This window comes from Ahaetulla prasina, chromosome 18 (assembly GCF_028640845.1).
Source record: "Ahaetulla prasina isolate Xishuangbanna chromosome 18, ASM2864084v1, whole genome shotgun sequence".
NCBI classification, from domain to species: Eukaryota; Metazoa; Chordata; class Lepidosauria; order Squamata; family Colubridae; genus Ahaetulla; species Ahaetulla prasina.
The window spans coordinates 3,184,349-3,212,268 of NC_080556.1; the positions used below are offsets into that span (position 1 = coordinate 3,184,349).

Genomic DNA, 27,920 nt, shown 5'->3' on the forward strand with positions numbered 1-27,920 from the left:
AATTGTATATAAGTGTTTTATATGCCTGTGAACCGCCCTGAGTCCTTCGGGAGATAGGGCGGTATATAAATATGAATAATAAATAAATAAATAAATAAATAAATAAGATTCCCATTAAAAAAAATAAAATTAAAAAAAATATATAAGCCACTAGATCGCAATGAGGTCTCCAGCCGGGTTTTAAAGGGTTAAAGCTAAAGCCACGTGGGCGGACCTTCAAGCGGAGGTGGGCGGAGCCACTCGACGTCCCGCCCACCCGAGGGCAGGGCTGAGCGTCTCCGCCTTTTTCCCCCTTCCCTCCCTCCCTTTATATTAAACATGCAAAACATATGCGCATAAATTTGCATGTCTAAAGAGGCCGGCCGCGCAGCGAGCGGGGTCGATGCGTCCAAAATGGCGGAGCGGGCCGGGCGAGGTGGAGGCGGCCGGCTGGACAAGAGCATCACTTTGCCGCCGGACGAGATCTTCCGCAACCTCGAGAACGCCAAGCGCTTCGCCATCGACATCGGTAAGCCCGGCCGCGGCGACTTCTTCCCCCGCGACCCCCGATTCCCTGCCGCCGCCGCCTCCGCCGTTCGCCCTTCTCCTTTTCCCTCACTGAGGAGGCACAGCGAGGTAGCAGGGGGGTGGGGAGAACTGAGGCGCCGCGCAAGGCGCGCCGGGACTTGCAGTCCCGCGCCTCATAAGGATAACCGCTGCGGAGGGCGACGCCGGACGTCAACTCCCGACGTGCTTTGCGTCCGGCCGGCCGGCGCGACGCTTGATGGGAGCGGTAGTTTCCGCGCTCGCCTTCGCCCAAGGTTTAGAGCCGGCGAAGACTACGAAGACCAGCGTCCCTCTGGATTTCAGGGCTGGGTGGGAGGGGGGGGCAACAGGGAGACGGTATAAACAAATCCTGGGAGGTTTTTTTTGAGGGGGGTGAGGGAGAATTTGTTATTCTTATTTTTTTGGGGGGTGGATAGATACCCCCAATCAACCCCCATCCCCAAAAATGGGGAGCTTTTAAATTTCTCCTGGGTGTCAAATATGTTTTCTGAGGTTTTCGCGGGTGTTTGTATGTAGGTCTTTGGTTATTCGGGTTGTCTCCCACGTAAAATTGGAAGTGTCTTGGCGACGTTTCGACGAAGTCTCATCGTCATCTTCAGGCCGGTGTTTTCGGCTTGGTGCTTCTAGGAGCAATGTGTGATCGCAGCTGTTTCTTCCTTTGAACTGCTATTGGGGGTTTGAACTCACTAGCAGTTCAAAGGAAGAAACAGCTGCGATCACACATTGCTCCTAGAAGCACGAAGCCGAAAACACCGGCCTGAAGATGACGAATGAGACTTCGTCGAAACGTCGCCAAGACACTTCCAATTTTACGCGGGAGAAAACCCGAATAACCAAAGACCTACATACACATATATGCATATACTCATATGCACATATATACATATACATATACACATACACATATACATAGATACATATATATATACACATTTACATATCCATAGATAGACATATATACATATACATAGATACATATACATATACATAGATACATATATATACAGAGATACATATATATATATATATATATATATATATATATATATATATATATATATATATATATATATATATATATATATATATACACAGATACATATACACAGGCACATAGATACACATATATATATACAGAGATACATATACATAGATACACATATATATACATATACACATATACATATGTTTTTGTAGGTTTCACGGGTATAGGTTTCTAGGTCTTGGCGTATTCGGGTCTTTTCCTGTGTAAGGTTGAGAGTATCTTGGCGACCTCGTTGAAACGCCAAGACCTACATACACATATATACATATATATTACAAGCTATTCTAAAAATACGAATTCCAGTTATACTTGTAAAGAAAGAAACGGACATTCTGCGAGCTTAGTAGAATAAAATTTTAATTATTTTAGTTTCGGAGTTCACAGAATGTCTGTTTCTTTCTATACATATACATACACACACACACACACACACAGACAGACACACCTTTCCTCTCCTCCCAAAAAACTGATTTACAAATATCCCCCCCCCATCCCCTAAATAATAATAACCCCCAGAAATTTGGAAGAAACGTATCTCCAAATACAGGCCATATGTTATGTTATGAGTCTCCTGAAAGCCAGGATGGAAATAACTTTTTTTTTTTAAAAAAAACATATTTTCTTTTTAATTTATGTTCTCAGATAATCTGCAATTCAAGCCCGGCCGTAAATAGTAAATAAACATGAACGCGAAACACTATGGTTTTAGAAACATGCCCTGCGCTTTTTTCCAAAAGTTTTGCATTGATGTGGAAATGCTTTGTCCCAGATTAATGTGGGAATGGAAGAAGTAGCCATATAAATCTTTTTTTTAAAAAACAACAACAACCACCGGGCCGGTTTAGCTCAGGCTGGTAAGGCCTGTTATTAAGAACACAAAGCCTGCAATTACTGCAGGTTCGAGCCCGGCCCAAGGTTGACTCAGTCTTCCATCCTTTATAAGGTAGGTAAAATGAGGACCCAGATTGTTGGGGGGGCAATAAGTTGACTTTGTAAAAATATACAAATAGAATGAGACTATTGCCTTATACACTGTAAGCCGCCCTGAGTCTTCGGAGAAGGGCGGGGTATAAATGTAAACAAACAAACAAACAAAAAAAACAGCATTCCTTTAGTGGTTTATTTTCAGAATTCTCTTCCTAAATTACTCAAATTTATCACTAATGGAAAATAAACGGGATTTCTTGCCTTTTTGCCACGTTTCGGGTAGGTTGCGTGTAACTGCAAATGCGGTGCGTTTAGATTTTGCTTAATGGGTTGTGATGGGTTTGCAAGCCATGGTTTGACTGTTCGCGGGATGTACTCAATTGTGGTTTATTCAGCAGGCCATGAAGCAGCCCCAGCTCTGTATAGGATGAACCCCGCCAAATCTGGTGGGGTTTGAGACCAGGGCCACAGGGATCCGTGCAACATTTTTAGCTTTTTAATTTAACATCTGCTTGTTTTTCGGTTTGGCACGACGGTTCCCCTACCTGGATACAACCCAGCATCAAGTAAATAACACAAGAAGTTGGCTGACGGAATAAAATGAAGCTCAGAAGCTCCTTTCCCTACTTGTCTCTTTTTCAAGGCATGCCTTCTCTTTCTGTGCTGATTTTTGTATTTTTTTTTTTTTTAAATTCGTGAGCTAGGAGATCTAATTCTGACTTGACAGGTCGGCTTTAACTCTGCGCTGAAAAACTTTTATGTAGCCGAGCATGGAAAGGTGGGGGTTATACGTGTGCCAAAATTCAGGAGAAGCTTCTGGTGAGCAGGGCTGACATTTTCATTGTCTGTTTTGTCTTTTTTTTTTTTTTTGCTGGCTGTCAACATTTCTGGTAGAAATGGGAAAAGCCCCAAGAGGACGGGTTCTGCGCATTTTGCTGTTGGCATTTTGCGATCTGCAAATATTCCCTTGAGTTTGGCGTGGCTGGCACCTGGTGATAAGGAGTCAGGGAAGTTAAGGGCACAGCGGGATAAGGCCGACATGATGGGCTTGTTTTGAAGTTTCGCTTTTTTGCTCTAAACCAGAAATATGACGGCTTGGTCTGGCTTACTCTGTTCCATGCGTCCAGCCATTATGGTTTTAATTCCCTCGTTAATTAGTCCTTGGCTTACAACAATTCATTTAGGGACTGTTGTTACAACAGCACTTGAAAAAAGTGCCTTATGACCGTTTTCACACGACTGTGGCCATCCTCATCAAAATTCAGATACCCTGTTTCCCCCCAAATAAGACATCCCCTGATAATAAGCCCAATCGAGCTTTTGAGCGCATGGCAATGGGGCCAAGCGCTTATTTCAGGGTTCAAAAAAAATATAAGACAGGGTCTTATTTTCGGGGAAACATGGTACTTGGCCACTGACTCATATTTATGACGGTTGCAGCATCCCAGGGCCATGCAATCCCTTTTGGCGAGCTGCTGATAAGCAGCGTCGACCGGGAAACCAGATTCACTTAAGGACCGTGTCACTAACTTAACAACCGCCGCAATTCATTCAACAGCTATGGCAAGAAAGTTTGTATAAAATGGGGCAAAACTCAACCAATGTCTCACTTAGCAATGGAAATTTTGGGTGCAGTTGTGGTCGTTAAGTCCACAATGAATTTATTTATCCCGTTGTGGTTTGGTCACTAAGGCATGGTTCAGTGTGTTTAGCTGATTATCTTGATTAAAAGTTTTCTTTCGATTTGCGTGTGTGTGTTCATGTATATAGATATGTACGGCTTTTACCTACACCCACAATTTATGAGGTAGCTCATAAACTGCTGTGTGCAATGTTTATTTTGTGTAATATACTTCTCTCGGATTATAATTCTCAACCAATTTTCTGCGTTGGCAAAACATGAATTACGAGTTAACCGCTGGCTTGGTTCAGAGGCTGAATAGTGCATCATAAAATCACAAGTTTCAATGCTGACTAGCGTGGAAAGTAACTTGAGAACCAGGCAAAAAAAATAATAATCCTATTAAGTGAATTTATTAAAAGCAAAAAGAGTCCCTCTCTCTTTTTCCTTGTTCTCTGCCTACATACAGCTAATCCTCGACTTACGACCACAGTTGGGCCCAAAATTCCTGTTGCTCTATTTTACGACCTTTGCCGTTGTTAAGTTAGATGGTTGTTAAGCAAATCTGGCTTCCCCCTTGACTTTGCTTGTCAGCGGGGATCACATGACACACACACACACACACCTGGGACACTGCAACCGTCATAAATATGAGTCACGTGGCCATGGGGATGCCCTAACGGTCGTAAGTGTGAAAAACAGTCTTCAGTCACTTTTTCACTGCCGTTGTAACTTCGAATGGTCACTAAATGAATGGTTGGAAGTTGAGGTATTTTGTATTTTGCTTGATTGTCGAAGAAGGGGCTAAACGCCTCTTGCTCTCGGTGACTTTCCAACATTGGGGACTTCAACACCCAGAAGTAACGGATGGGAACTTCTCAAAGAGAGACCCAACCCTGAAGTAAGGAGAAATCCCCACAGACAGCATTGCGGAGAATTCTGGGAATTGGAGTCCACCCTTCTAGAAAGATGCCCACGGTTGATAAACCCTGAAAAATCTCCAGGAATTGTGAAGTTCTAAGGAAGGAGTATTTTTCTACTTGCGGACAAGGAAGCAAAATGAGGGGGACGTGGAAAATTGGTGGTAGTCAGGTTTTTTTTGAATTGGCCTTTACCGATCGGCATAAATAGAGACCGCTGGAGTGCGGTGGCCTAGAGGTGGAGCTCTGGACTCACAATCAGGAGGCTGTGAGTTTGATCCTGGCCTAGGGAGAGATATTTCTTTCTCTGGTCACACTGAGAATTTATCTGCTGCACAAAACCCCGTATTGGTGACAGGAAGGGCATCCGGCCAGTAAAACGCTCTGCTAGCTCCAGTCAGTTGTCCAGACCCCACCTTACAAGGGATTATGTGGTTGTTAAAAGATGATGATGATGATAATGATAAATAGAGACTGCTGTTCACCATTTACCCTCGTTCTTGAGATCTCTTGAGGGACAAGACTCCTGATGTCTGGATTGGCATTGCACAAGAAGGAGGCGTGTGTGTGTGTGTGTGAGTGAATCTGGCTCTGAGCCTCTTGTGCTCTTGAGACATTTGGAGCAAAAGCGCCCGCTCCCATGGTCCAAATCGTTTGGGTTTTGCAAGGAAGTCCTGTCAACCGTGCCCCAAATTTTGCTTTTTCTCAATCCTGGTTTGCTTTGCTCAACAGGGGGATCATTGGCCAAGTTGGCTTACTACTCCACCGTGCAACATAAAGTGGCCAGAGTACAGTCCTTCGATCAATCATGCAAGGTAAGACTCCCGTTTTCCGTTTTGTCTTTGAAACTCAACGCCGTCAGCCTGAAAGATTTGCAGCAGGAGATGTCAGGGCTCAGGTGCCAACCAAAATTTTAGGATGGCACCGGTGCCCAAATATGAGTGGGTGCGGTGGCCTAGAGGTGGAGTTTCCCGCCTCACAATCAGGAGGCTTGTGAGTTCGATCCTAGGTAGAGGCAGATATTTCTCTCCCTGGGCACAATGAGACATATATCTGCTGAACAAAACTCCGTACTGGCAACAGGAAGGGCATCCAGCCAGTAAAACACTCTGCTAGCTCCACCCCGCAAGGGATTATGGGGTCGTTAAAAGATAATGATGACGACAGGTGCCCAAATATGATGACAACAAAAAAAAAAGCCCCCAAATTTCTGAGATTTAAGAGTCTCATCTCTACAAGTTTGCTACTTTTCAGCAATCTGGTTTAAACCCAATTGAATCTGGACCAGCTGGTCTGGGGAATTCTGGGAGTTGAAGTCCAGATACCTTAAAGCTGTTGAGATTAACCTTGCTTCAAGCTTGGCCCAGGAATCTTTTGTTTGTCGATTCCCTCCCCTGAAGGATGTCGAACCCGAATCTCCCTACGAAATCACCGTCCAGGAAGAGATCACGGCCCGCCTCCATTTCATTAAGTTTGAGAACACCTATATCGAAGCCTGCTTGGATTTCATCAAAGACCACCTGGTCAACACCGAAACGAAAGTGATCAAAGCCACGGGGGGTGGTGCGTACAAATTCAAAGAACTTATTGAGAAGAAGCTGGGATTACAGTAAGTGCGAGTGCCGAGGAGACACCCTCGGGTCTTGTGCGACGGGTTTACGTTTCGAGCCTGGTAACCTCCCACCGGCCTTTTGGCGGAGCGCGTCGAAGACGATGTCATTCCGGCGGACAAGATTAAGGGTGGAGGGAAGATCAGAATTACAGAGTTGGAAGGGACCTTGTTGAGGTCTTGTAGTCCAAAACCCTTGCTTAGGCAGGAAACCCTACGCCAAGTTAATCCAATCTTGTCTTAAAAACTTCCAGTGTTGGAGCATTCGCAACTTCTGGTAGCAAGCTGTTCCACGGATTAATTGTTTTAACTGTCAGGAAATGTCTCCTTAGTTCTAAGTTGCTTCTCTCCTTGATGAGTTTCCACACGTTGCTTCTTGTCCTGCCTTCAGGTGCTTTGGAGAATAGGTTGACACCCCCCCAGCCCCCCACCCTCTTCTTTGTGGCAGCCCCTCAGATATTGGAAGACTGCTATCCTATCACCCCTAGTCGTCCTTTTCATCCTCAAACCCCTCTGCAGGCGGTCCTTGACTTACGGCCATAATTGGAGCGTACTGTCATAAATCGTGGTCACCCACCTACCCAGCCCAAATTTTAAGCGCCTTTTTCGTGGTAGTCGTGAAAGCAGATATCACAGTTGTAAAGCAGCCGCCGTGGCCGTTAAACGAACCCAGGGTTTGCGATGGGCAAAAGCACTGTAAAATGTGGTCCTATAGTCCACAAGATGCTGAATGCTTGCAATGGGGTGGGGTGCACAACAATTGAACCAGGTTGTAAGTACCTCCCCCCCCCTCAAATAACTTTGAGCAGTCATTAAGCAGCCGGCCATAACTCAAGGATCACCTGTATATGGTGTTTTTTTTTAAAAAAAATTGGCAGACAGGTAATTGTATAATTAGAGATCAGCATTTAAGGGTTGGTTTAAACCACATCAGATTGACATGTGGGAAAGTAAAGTCTTTGCATTCCCCCCATCAACCGGGTTTTCAAATCTCAGCCACAATTTTGCCCATGAATGATGATCACTGGCCCAGAGTCAGGCCCCACATTAAAAGAAGCCCAGTTTCCTCTACTTGCTTAAACCAGCATGGTTAACCAGCTTATTCAACAGAATGCCTTCCAACTGTGGCCTGCGCTACACAGGCATTCTGGAGTTATATTCCCAGGGAGCCATAAGAGCTGAGAAAATTTCCTTCCTGTTTATTTTCATTTTTCCCCCCCATCGCTCGGTGTGTTAAAGGAAGGATTTGTCAAGACCACAACTCCCTAAATTCACTAGCATAAGAGTTTGCCGTCTTGAGCCCTCCCAGTGCCCTCTGGTGGGCAGCTGGTTAGGGAGAGGCTGTCCGATGAAGCAGAAAGCCGTTGGGTGAAAGGATTGCAAAAAGCTCCTGTCCGCATCAAGAAAAGCCCTTTTGTTGAAAACTGAAGCGAGATCCACATTTTATAAATGTTACAGGTGCCAAATATATATATATATATATCAGTGCTGGAATGAAGCCGGAATAAGCAACTGGGGGAATTCTGGGGGTTTGGAAGTTCAGCCATCTTAAAACTGCCAAGGTTGAGAAGGACTCATCTAAATAAAATATTCCCACCAGGTATACCAGATTAACAAGAGTTGGAAGGGACCTTGTAGGTCATCTAGTCCAACCCCACCCGCTCCCGTCCAAGGAGACCCTACACCATTCCTGCCAAATGGCAGCCCAGTCTCTTCTTGAAAGCCTCCAGTGATGAAGCTCCCACAACTTCCGAAGGCAACTTCTGTTCCATGGGTTGCTTGCTCTCACTGTCAGAAAATTCCTCCTTATTTCCAGGTTGAATCTCTCCTTCTTCAGTTTCCATCCATTATTCCTTGTCTGGCCTTCGGGTGCTTTGGAAAAGATCTTGCCCCCCACTCCTCTCTGAGGCAGCCCTTTCTTTCCCCAGTCCTGTTTTGGGGTACATATGAGACCTTCCCATCTATAAACCCTCCTTCAGAGCATTAGTTGCAACTAAGAAAATTATATATATATATATAGAGAGAGAGAGAAAAACTCAACGGTTCTTTCATGAGGAAGTGAGGAGCTGGTTCTGCAGCTGTTAACGGCCCTGTTGTTTTCCTTACCTGGTTTCCGGGTAGATTAGATAAAGAAGACGTGATGACCTGTCTGATTAAGGGGTGTAATTTTGTCCTCAAGAACATCCCCCACGAAGCCTTCGTCTACCTGAAAGATGCCGACCCCGAGTTCAGGTTTCAGATGAACCATCCCCACATTTTTCCTTACTTGCTGGTCAATATCGGCTCTGGAGTTTCGATCGTCAAGGTGAGGACCGGTTGGTTTAATCGGCGTACAGGTAACCCTTGACCATAGTGGAGCCCCAAACCTCCGTCGCTAAGTGAAACATTTGTTAAGTTGAGTTTGGGCCCATTTGATGGGCTTTTCCTGCCACAGTTGTTAAGTGGATCATTGGGGTTGTTAAGCTTAGTAGCCTGGTCGCTCAGTGAATCAGGCTCCCCCTTGACTTTGCTTGTCAGAAGGTCCCAAAAGGGGATCACGTGACCCCAGGACACTGCAACCGTCATAAATACAAGTCAGTGGCCAAGCCTCCGAATTTTTGATCACGAAACCCATCAGGATGCCGCAATAGAATAAGAATAGATCCGTTTGCCCATTCAGCTCCAGGCTGCTACGTTCCTTATCGATGGAATAGCGTTGGGATTTAGGCAGGAATCTGCTCCTTGTCTTCGATAGGTGGAAACGGAAGATAAATTTGAGTGGATTGGCGGAAGTTCCATCGGAGGCGGGACTTTCTGGGGCCTCGGAGCATTGCTTACGAAAACCAAGGTAATATTCTTGACTAGCAACTCAACCTCTTGAGCGATGGCTTGCTCTTAAATCAAGCAAATACAAATAGTGGCCAAAATTGGTCTCCTGCAGGAGGAGAAACCCTCCCAATGGTTTTCCTCCTGCATTTAGAAAGCTAGCTCATCAGGAAAAAGAGCTGTTTCTTAAGGTTACCATGCTAGATTTTTAGAGGCAAGGAGATTTTCCCTCTGTCTCTCTAAGGGAGGCCGAGACCACTCACAACTGATTTCATGAAGGACACGAAAAGAAAAACCAGGAACTATCCATCCTTCAAGGCCTGTTCATCTGACAGACCTTTGGGGATTTCTCCCCTTTTTAGAAGTTTGATGAATTGCTGCAGCTTGCCTCGAAGGGCCAACACACCAACGTCGACATGTTGGTGAAGGACATCTACGGCGGGGCCTACCAAACCCTCGGGCTCAGCGGGAACCTGATAGCCAGCAGTTTTGGAAAATCTGCCACGGCCGATAAAGGTAAGATTTTCCCGACATTTTATTCTTCGGTCCCTTCAAACCTGGGGTGTCTCTTAAAGGGGTTGCCCATTAAAATCAAGGGCCTTTTTTATTTTATTTTATTTTGTTTTCATTCTCCAGATCAGTGGCCATCTCCAAATCTCATTGAAATCAAAATCTTTGATTCTTTCCCTGAATCTCATTCCGAACAAAATTCCGTTAATTGACTTTTGTACGGTGGGCGGCGGGGCTTGAACTCCCCACCTTCCCCTCTTGTGCCCTTCTCAGATTTTTCCAAAGAAGACATGGCCAAGAGTTTACTGCACATGATCAGCAACGACATCGGGCAGCTGGCTTGCCTGCACGCCAAACTCCACAACCTAAACAAAATCTACTTTGGCGGCTTCTTCATCCGAGGTCACCCCGTCACGATGCGTACCATCACCTACAGTATTAACTTCTTCTCCAAGGTAGCGGGAAAATTAAATCTTGTAGCAGGTTGGCAGGGCGGGGTGAGATGAGGTGGGGTTTAAGGCAGAGCAAAGTGAAAATCGGAGGATATAGTTGTGTGGGCACGGAAGTAGCCCTCTATAAAGGTATCTAAACAAATCAAATTATGTGTGGTCCTTAGCTCTCTCTGAGCTTGGTGTTTTTTTTATTTTACAGACATTTCATTACCAAATTAGATAACATCATCAGTGCTAGAAGGGGAGAGAGAGCAAAGAGCAAACCTCTCAGCCTTCTAACACTGATGATGTTACCTAGTTTGGTAATGAAACGTTTGCAAGAAACTCCCCCCCCCCCAACAGCTCAAGAGAGTAACCCCGAGCTACAAATGCTCTCTTCTATTGCTAAAAATAAATATGATTTCTTTTTCCCCTGTTTATTAAATTTCTCCGTGGGAGTGGGTGCAGTGGCCTAGAGGTGGAGCTCTCGCCTCACAATCGGGAGGCGGTGAGTTCGATCCTAGGTAGAGGCAGATATTTCTCTCGCTCTGGACACAATGAGAAAGTTATCTGCTGAACGAAACTCCGCATCGGTGACAGTAAAACGCTCTGCTAGCCTGGATTCCACCCGGCAAGGGATTATGGGGTCGTTAAATGATGATGATTAAATTTCTCCGTGTCAGAGGAAGAACTTAAAGACGCCTTAAAGTTTGGGGAGAACGAAAAAACAACACCCAAGGATGAGACGGGTTGCCTTAGTAGATGCTTTCGGAGAAATCAACACCTTAATTTTTGTGGTTCTGTAACGTTTCTGTTGCAGAGCCTTTCTTGGTTTTTTTTTAATCCCTTTACCCTAAATTTGAAGAAAGGGCAAATTTGGGCTGTGGGTCCCAGCGCAGTGTTTGGGTCTGAAGCAACCTCCATGCCTTTTGCTCGGTGTTGTAAATGTACGGCAGTTGCTCCTTGGGGGGGGGGGGTTCCTTCCTGCCAACAAATGTTTCATTTTACGACAGGGTGAAGTGCAGGCTTTGTTTCTGAGGCATGAAGGCTACCTGGGAGCCATAGGTGCTTTCTTAAAAGGAGCAGAGCAAGACAGTAAGTACAGCCCCTCTCTCTTCTGGGCCTTATCCTTTTCTCCCCCCCCAAAAAAGTAAAAGCCCCCCCCTTCCCCCTCACAGCCAAGCCTTTGGCTTGTGCCAAAGGTGGGGGAAGAAATTCACCAGGTAGAGACTGGATTTCTGTGTTGGTTATCTGCCTGCTAGAAGCCTCCCTCGGCTCGGAGTCTCCTCCACCAGGTCTGAAATTGTCACATGCCTCTATTTGGGGTGTGTGTATGTGTGTGTGTGTGCTTCGTGTAATAACCGCAGCTAGAATCGTAGTTGCACAAAACTGGAAAAGCGAAGAGGTCCCTACGGATGAAAACGTGATTAAGAAAATATTAGAACGTGCAGAAATAGAATAGAATAGAATAGAATAGAATAGAATTTTTATTGGCCAAGTGTGATTGGACACACAAGGAATTTGTCTTGGTGCATATGCTCTCAGTGTACATAAAAGAAATAGAATAGAATAGGAATAGAATAGAATAGAATAGAATTTTTATTGGCCAAGTGTGATTGGACACACAAGGAATTTGTCTTGGTGCATAAGCTCTCAGTGTACATAAAAGAAAAGATACGTTCATCAAGGTACAACATTTACAACACAATTGATAGTCAATATATCAATATAAATCATAAGGATTGCCAGCAACAAAGTTACAGTCATACTAGACTAGATTAACATTTGCAATTCAAGGAAAGGAAGACTCAGATTATTATAAGATAAGGCAGTTATTTTAATCAGTGGTTAGAGAATAAATACAAGAGTAACGTATTGAAAAAATTAGACAAGTTTAGAAAAGAAACGTTAGGGTTATGGTATTTTATTATTATTATTTAGTATTAATATGAGAATGAATGTAAGTAATGAGCACGGCGGTAGGTTGAATTGTTAAGACACAAAGAATTTTATACCTGGACGACACCCGGTTTAACGAAAGATGGAATGTTTGTATTAAAAAAAAAATTAAACAAAAGAAATAACGCAAGCGCTACAATGCAAGTGTGCTCACACAACCTGACGAGCAACTTAAATTCTTAGGATATTTGCAGCTCCCGTTTTTAATCCAGAGCCCCTACGAACCCCTTCTGCTTCGGGGTTTGTGTTACAAGTCGCGTTAAATTTTCATTGGAGAAAATAAACTGCATTAATTCTGTCGATTTCTAAAAAAAAACAAGAATCATGCTTTTAATCGGGCCTGGATGTGTGTTCCTTCATCCCATCCAATATACTGAAAAAATTAAAAAAAAATTTTTTTTAATGCTGATAACTTTTTAAAAAATAGAACCGCTTTGGCGTATGCTGGAATATCTTATATATTTCTCTCCCCCCCACACCCTTCTCTCTTTCTCGCTTCTTCCGCTTCCTGCAAACAAGATCCCAATTTATACAGCTGGGGGGAGAACTATGCTAGCAGTTCAGGCCTGCTGAGCACATCGCCCGACGTTTGCCCCATGCAGCGGGAACGAAGTGGCACCGTGAGTCTTCCTGGCATATAGGACAAAGCACCGCCTCGATCCCCCTCACCTAAATATAACTCTCCCCAGGCCCCCCCCCCCTTGGTGGGTTTCTAGGCAGGATGAGTCCTGGCGGTGCCTGTTTTCCAACGAAACAATGGAACAACGGCCTGCCAGGATTCACTCGCTGTTGGGACAGGAAACATCTGCCTTGTGAGCAAGGAAATCTCGGAATCCTGCAGGTTTTTTTTTTTTTTCCCTTTCCCTAATGGTTTTCAAACTGACCCAAAATGAACACTTCCAAGCCTCCTTTCTGAGTTCTGAAATCCAGCTTTTGTTGAGAACTTCAGCGGCCGCCTTAACTCCGATCTTAATGTGGCATCTCTGCTCAGGGAAAACCAAGCAGATGTGACACCGGCCAAGGTTTTTATTTTTTTGCGGGATGATTTGCGTGCCATATGCAGAAGTGTGTGTGTGTGTGGGGGGGGAAGACCCCGTTTGGTTTGAGATTCGGGGGGGGAGGAAGGGAAACTTTGCACGGCTGCAAAGCTCTATTTATTTATTTTTATGTATATCCCCACCTTTATTTTTATTTTTTAATAAACAACCCTGTGAGGTGGGCTGGGCTGAGAGAGAGTGAGTGGGCTAAGCTGGATTTCATACCCAAGGCAGGATTAGAATTTCTAATCTACTGATTGGCCCAAAGCCACCCAGCTGTTTTTCATGGCTAAAGCGAGACTAGAACTCCCAGTCTCCTGGTAACTGGCCCAAAGCCACCCAGCTGTTTTTCATGGCTAAAGCGAGACTAGAACTCCCAGTCTCCTGGTAACTGGCCCAAAGCCACCCAGCTGTTTTTCATGGCTAAAGCGAGACTAGAACTCCCAATCTCCTAGTGGGAGTCACCCAGCCGGCTTTCATGCCAAAAATGGGGACTCGAACTCCCAGTCCCCTGGTTTCTAGCCTGGTGCTTTAACCACTAGACTAAATTGGCTCTCTTCACCTCTTAATACCCACCCCCCCACCCCTCCTCCTGTGAAAGGGGAGCAAAGTTTGAATCTTCCAACCGAGAGCAAATGAAGGTTTATGGAAGCCAATATTCATATTTTTTATTCCTTCTTTTTATGTATTTATTTTTAAAAAGAAACACGGACGCATCTCCTGGGCTGTGGTTTCCCATCGCTGTTATAATGCATGCAAAAGCACAGCTCCCTCCCCCCTCCTTGCTCCTCCTTGGATGCAGTTCCCCACCGATTTTGAACTTAAATAAATTATTTGACCATCCTGCTCACATTACATTCTCTCTCCTCTCTCTTTTTTTTCTTTTATTCCAGTTCGACATGTTGGAAATGGATCGTCTGGAGCGCATGCTGGTTAATCTGCCCTTGCTGGAGGATCCCTCCACGTACGTCGCCGACACCGTGGATCTGACCGACGACGTCCTGGCCCGTCAGTATTGGCTCTCGTGCTTTGAGGAGTCCTTGGACGGGGTAAGGACCAGTTTACGGTGAGGATGGTGGGGGGGGAGGATGAGGAAGTGCAGCCACCCACAACAGCCCAGGAACACTAAGCCGAACACAAAAGGTGCTGTGGTTGACCTCGGGCGGGGGCGGGGGGCGTGGTCAACTGGGTGGGCGTGGCCAGCTTGATGCCACTCCCCAAACTGCTGGCATGTTTCCTCTTTGCATTGGGAAGACCGGGCCAGGGGTGGGTTTGCTACTGGTTCACTTGCTTCTGCACACGCGCAGAGCATATTTGATGATGTCTGGGCGGAGCCTCCTGCCATCACTGCTACTGGTTTGCCCGAACCGAGGCGAACCAGTAGCAACCCACCACTGGACCTGGCCAAAGCAATGCGGGCTGGCCCCTTATATTTTCCAGGATGGCTTCGCGGGGTAGATCTGACCACATCACGGGCCGGATCCAGACTGCAGGCCTTGAGTTTTACACCCCTGTTTTAGAGGGTCCTTGAAGCACTAAACCCATTCCTGCTCCCACCCCCAACCCAAGGCTGCCCATCCCCAATTGCGTAGCTAAAAGTCTGTAGAGACTCTCCGTCATCCAGCTCATGGCTGTCCCAAAACCAGGACAACAAGAACCATGGGACAACCCTGATCTGGATGACGGAGAATCTCTACCGGCGGAGTGCTTGGAGCGTTTTTAGGGGGAGAATTAGGAATTGAGGAAAAGGAGATTTTTTGGGGGGCGTGGGGATGGGGGAGGGATAACCCATTAAACTAGAGGAAGAATCTGGAAATTAATTCAGCCACTTGCATAAAGTTTTCCCCTCCTCTAGCCCCCTTCTCTCTCTCCTTCCCCGACTAGGTCGCTAAACGGGCCGCAGCCAGCCAACCCGATTCGGTCGACGCAGCCGAGCGAGCCGACAAATTCCGACACAAATATAGGGAGAAGCTTCAAACACTCCGACAACAGCCATTGTAAGTTGGAGGGGGGCTAGGGCTTTCTCGGTGGGGGGGGGATGCCTGTTGCATTTCTGGATGCAGTTTTGAGATACGGTCCTCGATTTAATAATCGTTCGTTTAGCGACCGCCCGAAGCTTGCGACGGAACCGAAGAAAACTACATCGGGCCGTTTTTCATGCTTTACGACCCTTGCAGCCATCCCCCGCCAGGGTCACGGGATCAAAATTCAGGAGAACAGCAATTGACTTGAGGTTACAACGGTTGCAGCGTCCCCTGAGGGGGGTCACACAATCCTCTTTTGCAACCTTCTGACCAGCAAAGTCCAGGGGAAAGCCAAATTTGCTTAATAACCAGGTTACTAACTTAAAAATTGTGGCGATTCACTTAGCAACCGTGGAAAGAAATTTCGTCAAACGGAGCAAAACTCGCTTAACAGATGGTTCACTTAGCAAACAAAAACTGCACCGTGAAACGGTCACTAAACCAGCGGTTGTACGTTGAGGACTAGCTGCATTCTGTTCGGCTGTCATTTTTGTTAGAAAGGACTGGACTTGAACATGGCCACAGAACGTAGAATCCTAGTTCTGGAAGGGACCTCAGAGGTCTTCTAGTCCAACCCCCCCCCTTCAAGGCAAGAGACTTTAATTAGTAACTTAATATTTATTAATATTAATGACTAGCAAAATTGCTAAGTCTTCTCTCTGGCTGATTTGTCAACTTCTCACCGTCAATTATAATTCCTGCTTTTCTTTTACTTTAAAAAAAAACACAACACCATTCATTCATAAGGGCTTCCTTATGCACGGTCGCTCATGCCCTTGTTACATCCCGCCTGGACTACTGTAATGCTCTCTACATGGGGCTCCCCTTGAAGTGTGCCCGGAGACTCCAACTGGTCCAGAATGCGGCTGCGCGGGTGATAGAGGGAGCACCTTTTGGCTCCCATGTAACACCCCTCCTGCGTAACCTGCACTGGCTCCCAGTGGTCTTCCGGGTTCACTTTAAGGTACTTGTCATCACCTTTAAAACGCTCCATGGCCTAGGGCCGGGATATTTACGGGACCGCCTACTGCCACCATTAGCCTCTCACCGACCAGTGCGCTCTCACAGAGAGGGACTCCTCCGGATACCGTCAGCTAAACAATGTCGGCTGGGGACCTCTAGGGGAGGGCCTTCTGTGGGGCCCCTACCTCTGGAACGAGCTCCCTCTGGGGCTTCGTCAACTCCCCGATCTCAAGTCCTTCCGCCGCGAGCTGAAGACGTTGCTGTTTCGAAGAGCAGGACTAGCCTGAATGTAGTTTTTTAAATTGGGATTTTTAAAAAAGGGGTTTAAATGAGGTTTTAAATTTGTATTCAAAAGTTAGAGCATCAATTGAATTCAACTATCTATTCTTTAGCTGTTTTTAATCTATTATATGTTTTCTGTTGTTTTTTGTCTGTGAACCGCCCTGAGTCCTTCGGGAGAAGGGCGGTATACAAATATAATAAATAAATAAAATAAATAAATACTACAATTGGCCAGATTGTACTGTAAATAGGGTTCCTTGATCTCTGGCCATAATTCAATATATTTTCAGTTTTCTGGGCCAAAAGGGGCAAGATGACCCCGTTGGTTATTCTTGCCAGTTTTGTACCAGAAGATCACCCTATTTAACGATTCTCTTCTTTCTTTTCCATTTTCATCTATTCTGCCGGTTCAGTAGCTACGACTCAATTCTTCTAGCTGGCTCTCTGTTAATTTAAAGCGAGAATGTGCCCTAACTTGTGAAGAATAAGGCAGGCTGGTTATGTAAATAAAAAGGGAATACCAAAAAATAGAGAAGCAAAATGAAAAAAAAACAACAACTGTTGAGTTTGTGATAACATCTTTCTTTCTTCCTCTACAAATCTTGACCAGAGTTACCGAGGGAGCAAAATTTGCTAGAAATAAACCAGGGGTTTTAAAAGGCACAAGATAATTTTTTCCCCCATAGTATAACTGATTCTTTTCTCTTCCTTTTTCCTTCTCAGCGCATATGGCGGCCTAACAGTTAGAAGTTTGCTGGATACAAGGGAGCATTGCTTGAACGAATTTAACTTCCCCGATCCCTATTCCAAGGTAAGGCCTCTTCCTCGCTGCCCTGGAGTGCGGCCCCGTCTCTTTGGAGCCCTCACCCAGTTTTGCTTCCCCATCCCATCCCCCCTGGGGAAGGAAGGAAGGGAGATAGAAAGGAAAAAGGGAGAAAGGAGAAAAGGGGGGGGGGAGGGAGGAAGATGATGAAAGAAAGGTGAAGGGAAGAAGGGGTGGGAGGGAGGGAGGAAGGAAGATCCGTTTGGAAGGAAGGCGAATGAATTTATTCTGTCTCCTGTAGCTGAAGAGAGACTCAGTTGCAACTGAGGAAGACTAACCCCATCTACCTACCTCTCTCTCTATCATCTATCTATCTATATCTATATCTGTCTATCATCTATCTGTCTATATCTATTTACCTATCATCTATATCTATATATCTGTCTATCATCTATCGATATCATCTATCTATCTATATCTGTCTATCATCCATTTCTAACATCTATCTATCATCTATCTATATCTATCATCTATCTATACCTATCTATTTATCATCTATATCCACCTATATATTTATATCTGTCTATCATCTATCTCTATCTATCTATCTATCTATCTATCTATCTATCTATCTATCTATCTATCTATCTATCTATCTATCTATCTATCTACTATATCTGTCTATCATCTATCTATATCTATCATCTATCTATACCTATCTATTTATCATCTATATCCACCTATATATTTATATCTGTCTATCATCTATCTATCTATCTATCTATCTATCTATCTATCTATCTATCTATCTATCTATCTATCTATCTACTATATCTGTCTATCATCCATATTTATCTATCATCTATCTATATCTATCCTCTATCATCTATATCCATTTATATATTTATATCTATCTGTCCATCATCTCTCTCTCTCTCTCTCTCCATCTATATCTATCATCTCTCTCTCTCTCTCTCTCTCTCTCATTTATCTATCATCTACCTCCCTGCTTGTCTTTCTATGTCTACCTTCTCTTTCCCTCCTTTCCCCCCCTTTCTTTCTCTCTCTCTATCTTCTTATCTGTCTGTCTGTCTGTCTATATCTATCTTCTCTCCCTCCCCTCCCTTTCTCTTTCTCTTTCTCTCTCTCTCTCTCAGATAAAGCAGAAGGAGAATGGCATTGCACTCCGGCGTTACCAGGAGGTGATTGAGTCCCTGGACTCCCTGGGCTGGGAGGAGAGGCAGTTCGCTCTGGTGAAGGGTCTCCTGGCGGGAAACGTCTTCGACTGGGGAGCCAAAGCCGTCTCGGAGTAAGTCTTCTCAACGCTCCCCTTTTCACCGGTTACGATTTTCATCACACCCAGAAATTCTGGCTTTTCTGACCTGGGCGGTTGAGCTGGGCCCCAATTTGTTCAACCCCAAAACATGTGGCAGGCGGTCCTCGCCTTACGACCGCAAATCGAGCCCAAAATCTCGGTTGCTAAGCAAAGCAGTTGTTCAAATGAGCTCCGGGGCCAATTTTGGCAACCTTCCTTGCCGCCGTCATTGAGAGAATCGCTGCAGCCATGAAGTGGGTCGCACTGTCGTTAAGCGACTTCCCTGGCTTCTTCCCCCTGGACTTGGCTCGTCCAAAGGGTCCCAAAAGGGGAATCACATGATCCCCGGGGGGGGGGACACTGCGGCCGTCGTAAGTACGAGCCAGTGGCCAAGCGTCTGAATTTTGATCACGTGACCACGGGATGCTGTAACATTCATAAGTGTAAAATACAACATAAATCACTTTTTCAGTGACGTTCTAATGTTGAACGACCACTAAACGAACTGTTGTAAGTCAAGGACTACCTTCATTGCTTTGGACTAGGGCTTTTAAGTTGGAAATTTCACTGCAGCACCTGGTTTTTCTCACCTGTATGCTGTTCTTTCTCTCTCTCTGCCAGCGTCCTCGAAACGGAGGCCCAGTTTGGATTTGAAGAAGCCAAGGAAAAATTACAAGGTACCAGTGGTGGAGAGCGGGGAATTTGAGAAAAATCCTTCTTTAAATACAGGGAGTCATTGACTTACGCCCACAATCGGTGTTGTGACCCAGGCCCAAGTAGGTAGTAAGAAACTCAGTCTGTGAAAAAACAAACAAACTTTATTCGAACAGCTGAGAATTACTTCATTCCCAGCGTCGTTCAACTCAGAGTAAAACAAATGCCTCCCAACCCAAATTCCTCAGTCCTATCGCAAACTTTGGTCCAATTAGGCAAACTACCAAAGGCCTTTCTTGGCAAACGTTCACAAGTCACAAAAATAAAGGGAAGACGTAGACGAAGCAGAAGACGAAGCTACCAATGTTGTTTTCCGGCAAAGCCCAAATGCCATTGCTGGTCTTTTAAGCCTTATGGCAGGGGCCATTTTCTGGCTGGAAGTCTGGGAACCAAGGGCCTCACATTGATTGGATCCTGCAAGCTGGGAACAACAGTTCTAGCATCTGCTTGGAGGGCAGTAGCTGAGCTATGGAGGTTGAAACTGGAGAGGCAGTTTGGTCTAGTGGTTAAGGCAACCGGCCAAGAGGGAAGAGATCGTGAAAGCCAGCTGGATGAATAGAGTAGAATAGAATAGATTAAATAGAATAGAATAATAAAATAGAAATAGAATAAAATAGAATAGAATAGACAAATATAGAATAGGAATAGACTAGACTAGACTAGACTATTTCGAAGGGACCTTGGAGGTCTTCTAGTCCAACCCCCTTCTTAGGCAGGAAACCCTAAACCACTTCAGACAAATGGTTATCCAGTCTCTTCTTAAAAACTTCCAGTGTTGGGGCATTTACAACTTCTGGAGGCAAGTTGTTCCATGGATTAATTGTTCTAAACCGTTGTGGGGGAAAAAAGAGACGTGTTGTACATGTTTACCCCGCTTGAGTTATTTTTTTTCCAAAATAATAATGCCGGGATGCAAATAAATAATAATTTTTTTTAAAAAAAAACACCCCTTAAAAAAGCCTTGCAAAGCTCGTTGGAAAAAAATGTTTCAAACTTGCAAGGAAACCTTTCAAAGCTTGAAACATTGGCAGGCCTTCCTGGAGAAGTTGGCTTGATCTCTGGACACTGAGTTAGTGGGTAGAGTTGGGGGGGGGAGGTAACCCCTTTCTCAAATTCAACCTTTGAGATGCTCTTCAAAACTTTTCTAAAAATCCACTCTTTCTTTCGCTGAGGGATCGGGCGGCCTGGTCTTCTCAGCGTTCCTTTCCAGGAAGTGGCAAATTCTAAGACAGTGATGGCAAAACTTTTTAGCACCAAGTGCCGAAACTGGAACATGCGTGCATGTGCTTGGGCGTGCGGACCAGAGCACCAGAAACCCATGCACTGGTCAGCTGGTCTTTGTGCGCACTGGAGCATTGGAAACCCAAAGACCAGCTGGCCGGTGTGCGCGTGCCTGTTTTTTGCCCATTTTATGGGCCATTTTCTGGCTGTTTTCAGGCCATTTTCCGGCGCTCCGGTGCCCACGAAGACCAGGTGTGTGCCGGAAACCAGAAGAAGAGTAGCTGGCAACGGCGCCTGTGCCCACAGAGTGGGCTCTGCGTCCCACAGGTTCTCCATCACGGTTCTAAGTTCTTTTGACAATTGATCATGTCGTTTTCTCTCTCTCTGTTTCCCTCTTTTTCCTCCCACCTCTTCACCTTTTCCCTTGCTGAATGGCCCAGAGCGTCCTTGGTTGGAGGATTCTTATAGCGAATGGGTGGAACGGCTCAAGGTATTTCACCTGTTTTCGGAGGGGCTGTTTTGCTAGAGGGGGGGGGGAGAGAAAAAGGAAGAATAGAGGGAAGGATCTCACAGGTTTGAGCAGGAGAGGAAACCAAATGGCTAGTCCAGCGTTTCCCAAATGTACTATATTGATTGATTTTTCTGTTAAATACAATTCTTAGTGCTTTATAAGCATCGGATTGCCTGGGTATTTAATTTACATAGCAATACCAATTTGCAGTCTTAATCTCCACCCCCCTTTTTCCCCCCCAACCATTGGTAAAATAAATTCCCTCTTTTGATAATCAATTTTTACATCCTCTTTCTGCTTCATTTTCAATGCCAACCTTACGGCTGTCAATTTCAATATCAATTCACGGCTGGCCCGGGGAATTCTGGGAGTTGAAGTCCTCCTCCCCCCCCCCAAAAAAAAACCAAGGTTCAGAAACAAAGAAAGAATTTTTTTAACATGTCACCAGACTCTCGTCTCTTGTGAGACTGACTTTCTGGACCGAACCAAGTTTACTTTTAAGAGACAAGGTGTTGTTGGATTTGGCCATGGGTTATTTTAGCACGAAAGGGGCACGGTGGCTCAGTGGCTAAGCCGCTGAACTTCTCGATCGAAAGGTTGGCAGTTCAGTGTTTTGAATCCCTAGCGCCGCATAACGGGGTGAGCTCCCGTGACTTGTCCCAGCTTCTGCCAACCTAGCAGTTCGAAAGCACTTAAAAAATGCCAGTAGAAAAAATAGGGACCAACTTTGGTGGGAAAGGAACAGTGTTCCGTGCGTCTTTGGCATTGAGTCATGCCGGCCACATGACCACGGAGACGTCTTTGGACAGCGCTGGCTCTTCGGCTTTGAAAGGGAGACGAGCATCGCCCCCTAGAGTCGGAAACGACTAGCACAAAGTGGAACCTTTACCTATTTTAGCACATTGCCTCTGCTGCCCCATTCTTGGAGTGGACATTGGGGGAGAGGGTGACAGCATCAAAAGTGGGGGCTCTTGCTTTAAAAACAGAAGAGGACGCCCCCCCCCCCAAGGAAGTCCTTGGTGTGACGTCAACTTTTCCCGCTTACTCCCACCTTTGTCTCGCGTGACAAAAAAAACCTAGAGTTTCGTTGCAAAATTCAACAATACTCAAGAAATTCCAGGGGACTGAGAGAGATTTCCCTCTCACATTATTATTATTATTAATTATTTATTATTATTATTATTATTTAAATTGAAGGATGGTTGTGGGTCCCTCCCCAGATTTTGGCTTTCTCCAGCAGCGTAGCTTGACTTGAGGCCCCTGGGGGATCCATGGCCGAATGCGCGGAACGTTCGTTTTGTCTCCGAGTGCTCTGATGCGTCTCTTTTTCCTTTTGCAGGCCCCAGCTCATAAATGTGCCTTACTTTTTGCAGATAACAGTGGAATTGATATCATCTTAGGTGTCTTCCCTTTTGTTAGGGAATTGCTCTGTAGGGGCACGGAGGTCAGTAACGTTTCCGCGGCGTCTTAGGGTGAAATGCCTTCGAGGGTCTGTCTGTCTGTCTCTCTCTTTCTCTCTCTCTCGCCCACGCCTTTGTGTGTCGGCTTGGTGGTTTAAGAGGAGACAAGGCCCCCCAGAAAAGCCCTTTCTCCAACTTGGTACCTTGGAGGGTGGGTATTGGTGGTGTATGACTACAACTACTATCATCTTCTGGCCTTCTGATGGGACTTGTGGAAAACGCCCAGCTAGCAAAAGACTAGAAAGAAAACGGAACCACTACTATTTTTATAGCTACTATATTTAAAAAAAAAACCAAAAACAGACACAGGGGGGACAGATGGACATCGTATCGTTTAATCCCAGCTAAAAAAAGAATTAGTGGAAACACCAGAGGTTAGCTTGATTGGAGTTTTTAACCAACTTGCTAACAGCAAATCACTTAAGTTCCGCAGAAGACGCGAGTCAGAATCGTGGCTTAGAAAGAGAAGAGGTTTTCTTCAGCCCCCATCTCTTCCCCACTCCCCCCCCACACACACCTCGAAGCTCGCAACACAAAGACCCACAACCTTGTCGTCTTTCTTTTGGGGGGCCGTGCAGAGGTGGGTTTTAGCAGATTCTGACCAGTTCTGGAGAACCAGTAGCAGAAATTTTGAGTAGTTCGGAGAACCGGTGGTAAAAATTCTGACTGGGCTCTTCCCCCATCTATTCTCTGCCTCCCAAGTTCCAGCTATTCGGGAGGAAATGGGGATTTTGCAATATCTTTCTCTTGGAGTGAGTGGGGTGGGAATGGAGATTTTACAGTATCCTTCCCTGCCACGCCCACCAAGCCATGCCACGCCCACTAAGCCACACCCACAGAACCGGTAGTAAAAAAATTTGAAACCCACCCCTGGGGCTGGGTGGCAGGAGACCTCCTAGCTGAATTGGGGGTCTGCCCCAGGGAATTTGGCTTTAAGAGGAGGAAGAGACCAACATCCCATGCAGTTATAACCCTCGGTGATCAATCAATTCCAGCCGAATATCAATTATTTGCCAGCGAGTTAACCTGTAACACGGACGTGGCCAAAGGAAAAGACATGGGCAAGGCAGTTTCTAGATTGTATATAAATACTTCTTGGGGTGCCAACTCTTGTCTTGTAAACTTTTTCCGGCTAAGTAGTGAAGGGTGTGAGCCCTTTTCATTTCTGGGCCAACCCCCAGAAATAATACCAGATGCATTTGGTGTCTTCTTGCCACACTAGGCCAAGATCAAAGGAAGGGCCCTGGCCTGGGATATTTAGCTTGTCCCCCCACAAAAAAATTGTGGCGGTGTTCCTCGTTCTAATGTCCCCCGAGGGAACCCCGGGCACAAAACTATTTCAGAATCTATTTCAGTTCCAATTTAAAATGGCTCAAACCTCCCTTTATATCATAGAGAGTGCTGACCCTCAATGACTTCTCTCCAAAATGTCCTTTGCATTTCTTTCTCTCTCTCTTTCTCTCTCTCTCTTTCTCTTCTGCAATACCAGGTTATTTTGGCTTGCAATTCAGGTCCTGCTCTGAATGACGTCACGTATAACGAATCCTTGCTGGTGGCGGAAAGGATCGCGGCTATGGACGGTGTAATCCGGTAAGGATTGGTGGTTGAAGAATCAAAAAAAAATTATTATTTTTTTACCTTTGGGCAAGGGAAGAGCGTTTTAAATTCATAGCCTGAGGATGCTCTCAGTGTAATGCAGTAAAATGTTTGGCAAGAAAGCTATTGAAAAGAACGTACTGAGTCAAGTTAGGCGACTATTAAGAAGACACAATGACATTGGGATGATGTCGTGAACACCACAAGGTCATTGCAACTCAGAGAAGTGACACATTTGCTTCAAAATCACAAAACGGATATAACAACACTTAGTCTAAAGTCTGAGAAGAAATAAAACCTTGATCTTACGGTTTTAAGTGTTAAGTACGGTAATAGAAATAATAAATATATTTATTCATGTTCACCTTCCTTCGGCTAAGTCTTAGATAACCACTGAATTTAAACAGAAATATAGGACCCCCTTCTATTTTAAAAAACATCCAGTGTTTTCTCTAATGCTTCTGGCTACTCAGTAAAATTACTTTTGTATCTTCTTGATCAAATAGTTTACCACTTTATTTTCTTACAGTGTTTCCATTGGTTTTATTCAGTTTACAGTGCTGATCCCTGACCCAGACTGCCATAAAAAAATATTCTAGATAACCATGTAATCTAATGAAGTAAAACAATTGTTGCTAATGCTAACAGATCAACCTCTTTGCATATGTTGAATTAATTTCCTGGGCTTTTCTTCCTTTTGCTCATCCCCTTTGATGTAACTTTGATGTAAGATAGATAGATAGATAGATAGATAGATAGATAGATAGATAGATAGATAACACAGATAATTGATAGGATTGATAGGTAGATGATAGATGATAGATTTAGATGAGATATATTTAGAAGATAGGTAATATAGATAGATAATAATGGATGATAGGATTGATAGATAGATTTAGATGAGATAGAATAGAATAGAATAGAATAGAATTTTTATTGGCCAAATGTGATTGGACACACAAGGAATTTGTCTTGGTGCATATGCTCTCAGTGTACATAAAAGAAAAGATACCTTCATCAAGGTACAACATTTACAACACAATTGATGGTCAATATATCAATATAAATCATAAGGATTGCCAGCAACAAAGATAGATAGTATAGATAGTATAGATCATGGGTTTCCAACCTTGCCAACTTTAAGACTTATGGACTTCAACTCCCAGAATTCCTCAGCCAGCTTTGCTAAGCTGGCTAAGCAAAGTTGGCTGAGGAATTCTGGGAGTTGAAGTCCACAAGTCTTAAAGCTGGCAAGATTGGAGACCTCTGGTATAGATAATATAGATTATAGATGATAGATTTAGATATAGATAGATTTAGATGGATGGATGGATGATAGGTAGGTAGGTAGATATAGATGATAGGATTAATAGATGATAAAGATAGATAGATTTAGATAGAAGATAGATGGATAGATAGATGGATAGAGATAGATATAGATATAAATATAGAGATAGATAGATAATATAGGATAAGATAAGTCGAGGTGGTGCAGTAGTTAGAGTGCTGCACTGCAGGCTACTTCAGCTGTTTGGCAGATCGAATCCCACCAGCTCAAGGTTGACTCAGCCTTCTGTCCTTCTGAGGTGGGTAAAATGAGGAGCCAGATTGTTGGGGACAAATAGGCTGATCCTGTAAACCGCTTAGAGAGGGCTGTAAAAGCGCTGTGAGGCGGTATATAAGCCTTAAGTGCTATTGCTGTCGATGATAGGATAGATGATATAGATGGACGGATGGATTGGATGATAGATAATAGATGTCAGTAAGTGAAATACGGAGAACTTTCACATCTGCCAAGTTGGTTTGATCAAGTATATATATAAAGCAGCGTTTGGTTCTCTCGAGGCCTCCACTAAAATTGGCTCTGGGGAAACTTCACAGCCAACATGTTTCCCACACCCGCCCACCCCAGTTTGCTTCCTACTGAGATCCTCCCACCTTTCCAGCCATCTCTTGTTTGTAAGGTTGCACCAGAGCATTTCTCCCATGTTGCCATTTAACTCCCTCTGTCTGTCTGTCTGTCTCTCTCTAGAACTGCCCTGAAGGAAGAGAGGCTCCTTTTAGTCCAGACCGGCTCCAGTTCGCCCTGCTTGGATCTCAGGTTGGCCCATCTTCACCAGTCATTGTAAAATAAAACGATAAACATCAGAGTCGCTGCCCTTTTGTGGTCGTGGGTGGGGGGGACGGGGGATAAAATGAACGATCCAGGGGTTTTAAGCCGGAACGGCTGACTTCCCCAGCCTGAACTGCTTCTGAAAGTAAGCTCAGCCCACCCACCCACCCCACTCCCCAAATTCCTTACTGTGCCCTTGCTGACTAGGGAATTCTGGGATTTAAAAGTTTTTTCTTTCCTGATGCTCGTGGCTTTCCCCCCCTCCCTTTTCTAACAAGAGATGCAGGTAGTTGCCTTTCCCAAGAGAAATTATCTGGCTAAATTGGATCGCCGTTTGAAAAAACAACAATTCAAAACAATACTTCTATCTTTGGTTTGTTGTAACTGCAGCCTTTTTGCCATAAATCCCTCTAACGTTTCTTTTGCAAATGCCCGCCTCCGAATTAGTCACCAGAGGGCCCAACTGACCCCTTCTTGGCCCCTTCAAAGCTCTTTCAAAATTAGCCACGGGTGAGAACCTTCTGGCACACAGCTGAGGCCTTTCGGCATTGTTTGGGAGACAACTTTAGCATTAAATAACAAGAGCATTAAATAACAACAGCATTAAATAACAGTTTGGGAGACAACTTTAGCATTAAATAACAGCAACCCCAAAGCTTGCCAACCCTTGTTCCCGAAGATCCTACAATCATGCTAGATAGATCGGGCGACTGCAGATTGAAAGCGGTATATGAGCAGAGGGTTGGACTAGAAGACCTCCACGGTCCCTTTCCAGCTCTATTCTGATTGATTGGAGGAACTCCAGCTCTTACATTGAAAAATTCTCCGATTTGCTGTTGCTTATTATAAAACCTTTAAAAAGAAACGTAAAAAGGGGGCGCAGCCTATTTTTCGGGGTGCTCTACACACCTGCTGAGCTATTTAAAAGGCTTAAAATTAACCAAGGGTAGATATCCCGGTGTGTGTGTTTGTGTGAGTTGTTTTAAGGAATCTGAACGCATCCACACACACACACCCCGCATCCATTAAACCACCCTTAGAGCCAACTGCTCCCTTTCAGCGGTCATTTAATCCTCCTCCTTCTTAATTCTCGCAGCCGTCTGGACAAGGGCCTGGCCAGCTTGGTCCGAGAGCGGAAGACCGACCTGGTGATCATCGAAGGGATGGGCCGGGCTATCCACACCAACTATCACGCCAAGCTGAAATGCGAGAGTCTTAAGCTGGCAGTGCTGAAAAATTCTTGGCTGGCCGATCGCCTGGGCGGGAAGATTTTCAGCGTGATTTTCAAGTATGAAGTCCCCCTCAAACCCTCCTGATAAAAACCGCAGAAGGGGACCCGGAAGAGGTCGAGCTTCGGCTTAAGCAAAGGACTTGCACTAGTTACAATTTTAATTGTAAAGAATGTATTTTTATTACCACAGGGAAAATGTGTTCTCTCTCTCTCTCTCTTGCGCGCGCGCACAGAAACACACACACACACACCTCTGTATTTATATTGTGCTTTTGTGACTTAAAAGAAAGCAGCTATCACTCACTCCATGCGTGTGT

At 44.9% G+C, this 27,920-nt stretch overlaps 1 protein-coding gene across 4 annotated transcripts; it reads left to right on the forward strand.

Annotated features, from left to right (window-relative positions):
- The first annotated feature begins 334 nt into the window (after nucleotides 1-334).
- PANK4 (pantothenate kinase 4 (inactive)) lies at nucleotides 335-27,906 on the forward strand. Of its 4 annotated transcripts, XM_058161046.1 has the most exons (19): nucleotides 338-508; nucleotides 5,792-5,874; nucleotides 6,460-6,668; nucleotides 8,790-8,973; nucleotides 9,403-9,495; nucleotides 9,836-9,989; nucleotides 10,257-10,438; nucleotides 11,428-11,509; nucleotides 12,893-12,993; nucleotides 14,304-14,459; nucleotides 15,295-15,407; nucleotides 17,403-17,490; nucleotides 18,600-18,751; nucleotides 19,379-19,434; nucleotides 21,133-21,182; nucleotides 22,543-22,647; nucleotides 24,153-24,253; nucleotides 26,292-26,360; nucleotides 27,469-27,906. In XM_058161046.1, the coding sequence occupies exons 1-19, from the start codon at nucleotides 346-348 to the stop codon at nucleotides 27,686-27,688; spliced, it is 2,361 nt and encodes a 786-aa protein (XP_058017029.1). In that variant the 5' UTR covers nucleotides 338-345; the 3' UTR covers nucleotides 27,689-27,906. The 4 variants fall into 4 exon arrangements, 2 of the variants coding, with proteins under 2 accessions (XP_058017030.1, XP_058017029.1); XR_009152468.1 differs by lacking the exon at nucleotides 27,469-27,906 and having other exon boundaries at nucleotides 335-508; nucleotides 24,175-24,253; XR_009152469.1 differs by lacking the exon at nucleotides 27,469-27,906 and having other exon boundaries at nucleotides 335-508; nucleotides 22,577-22,647; nucleotides 24,175-24,253; nucleotides 26,292-26,348.
- The last annotated feature ends 14 nt before the right edge of the window (nucleotides 27,907-27,920 follow it).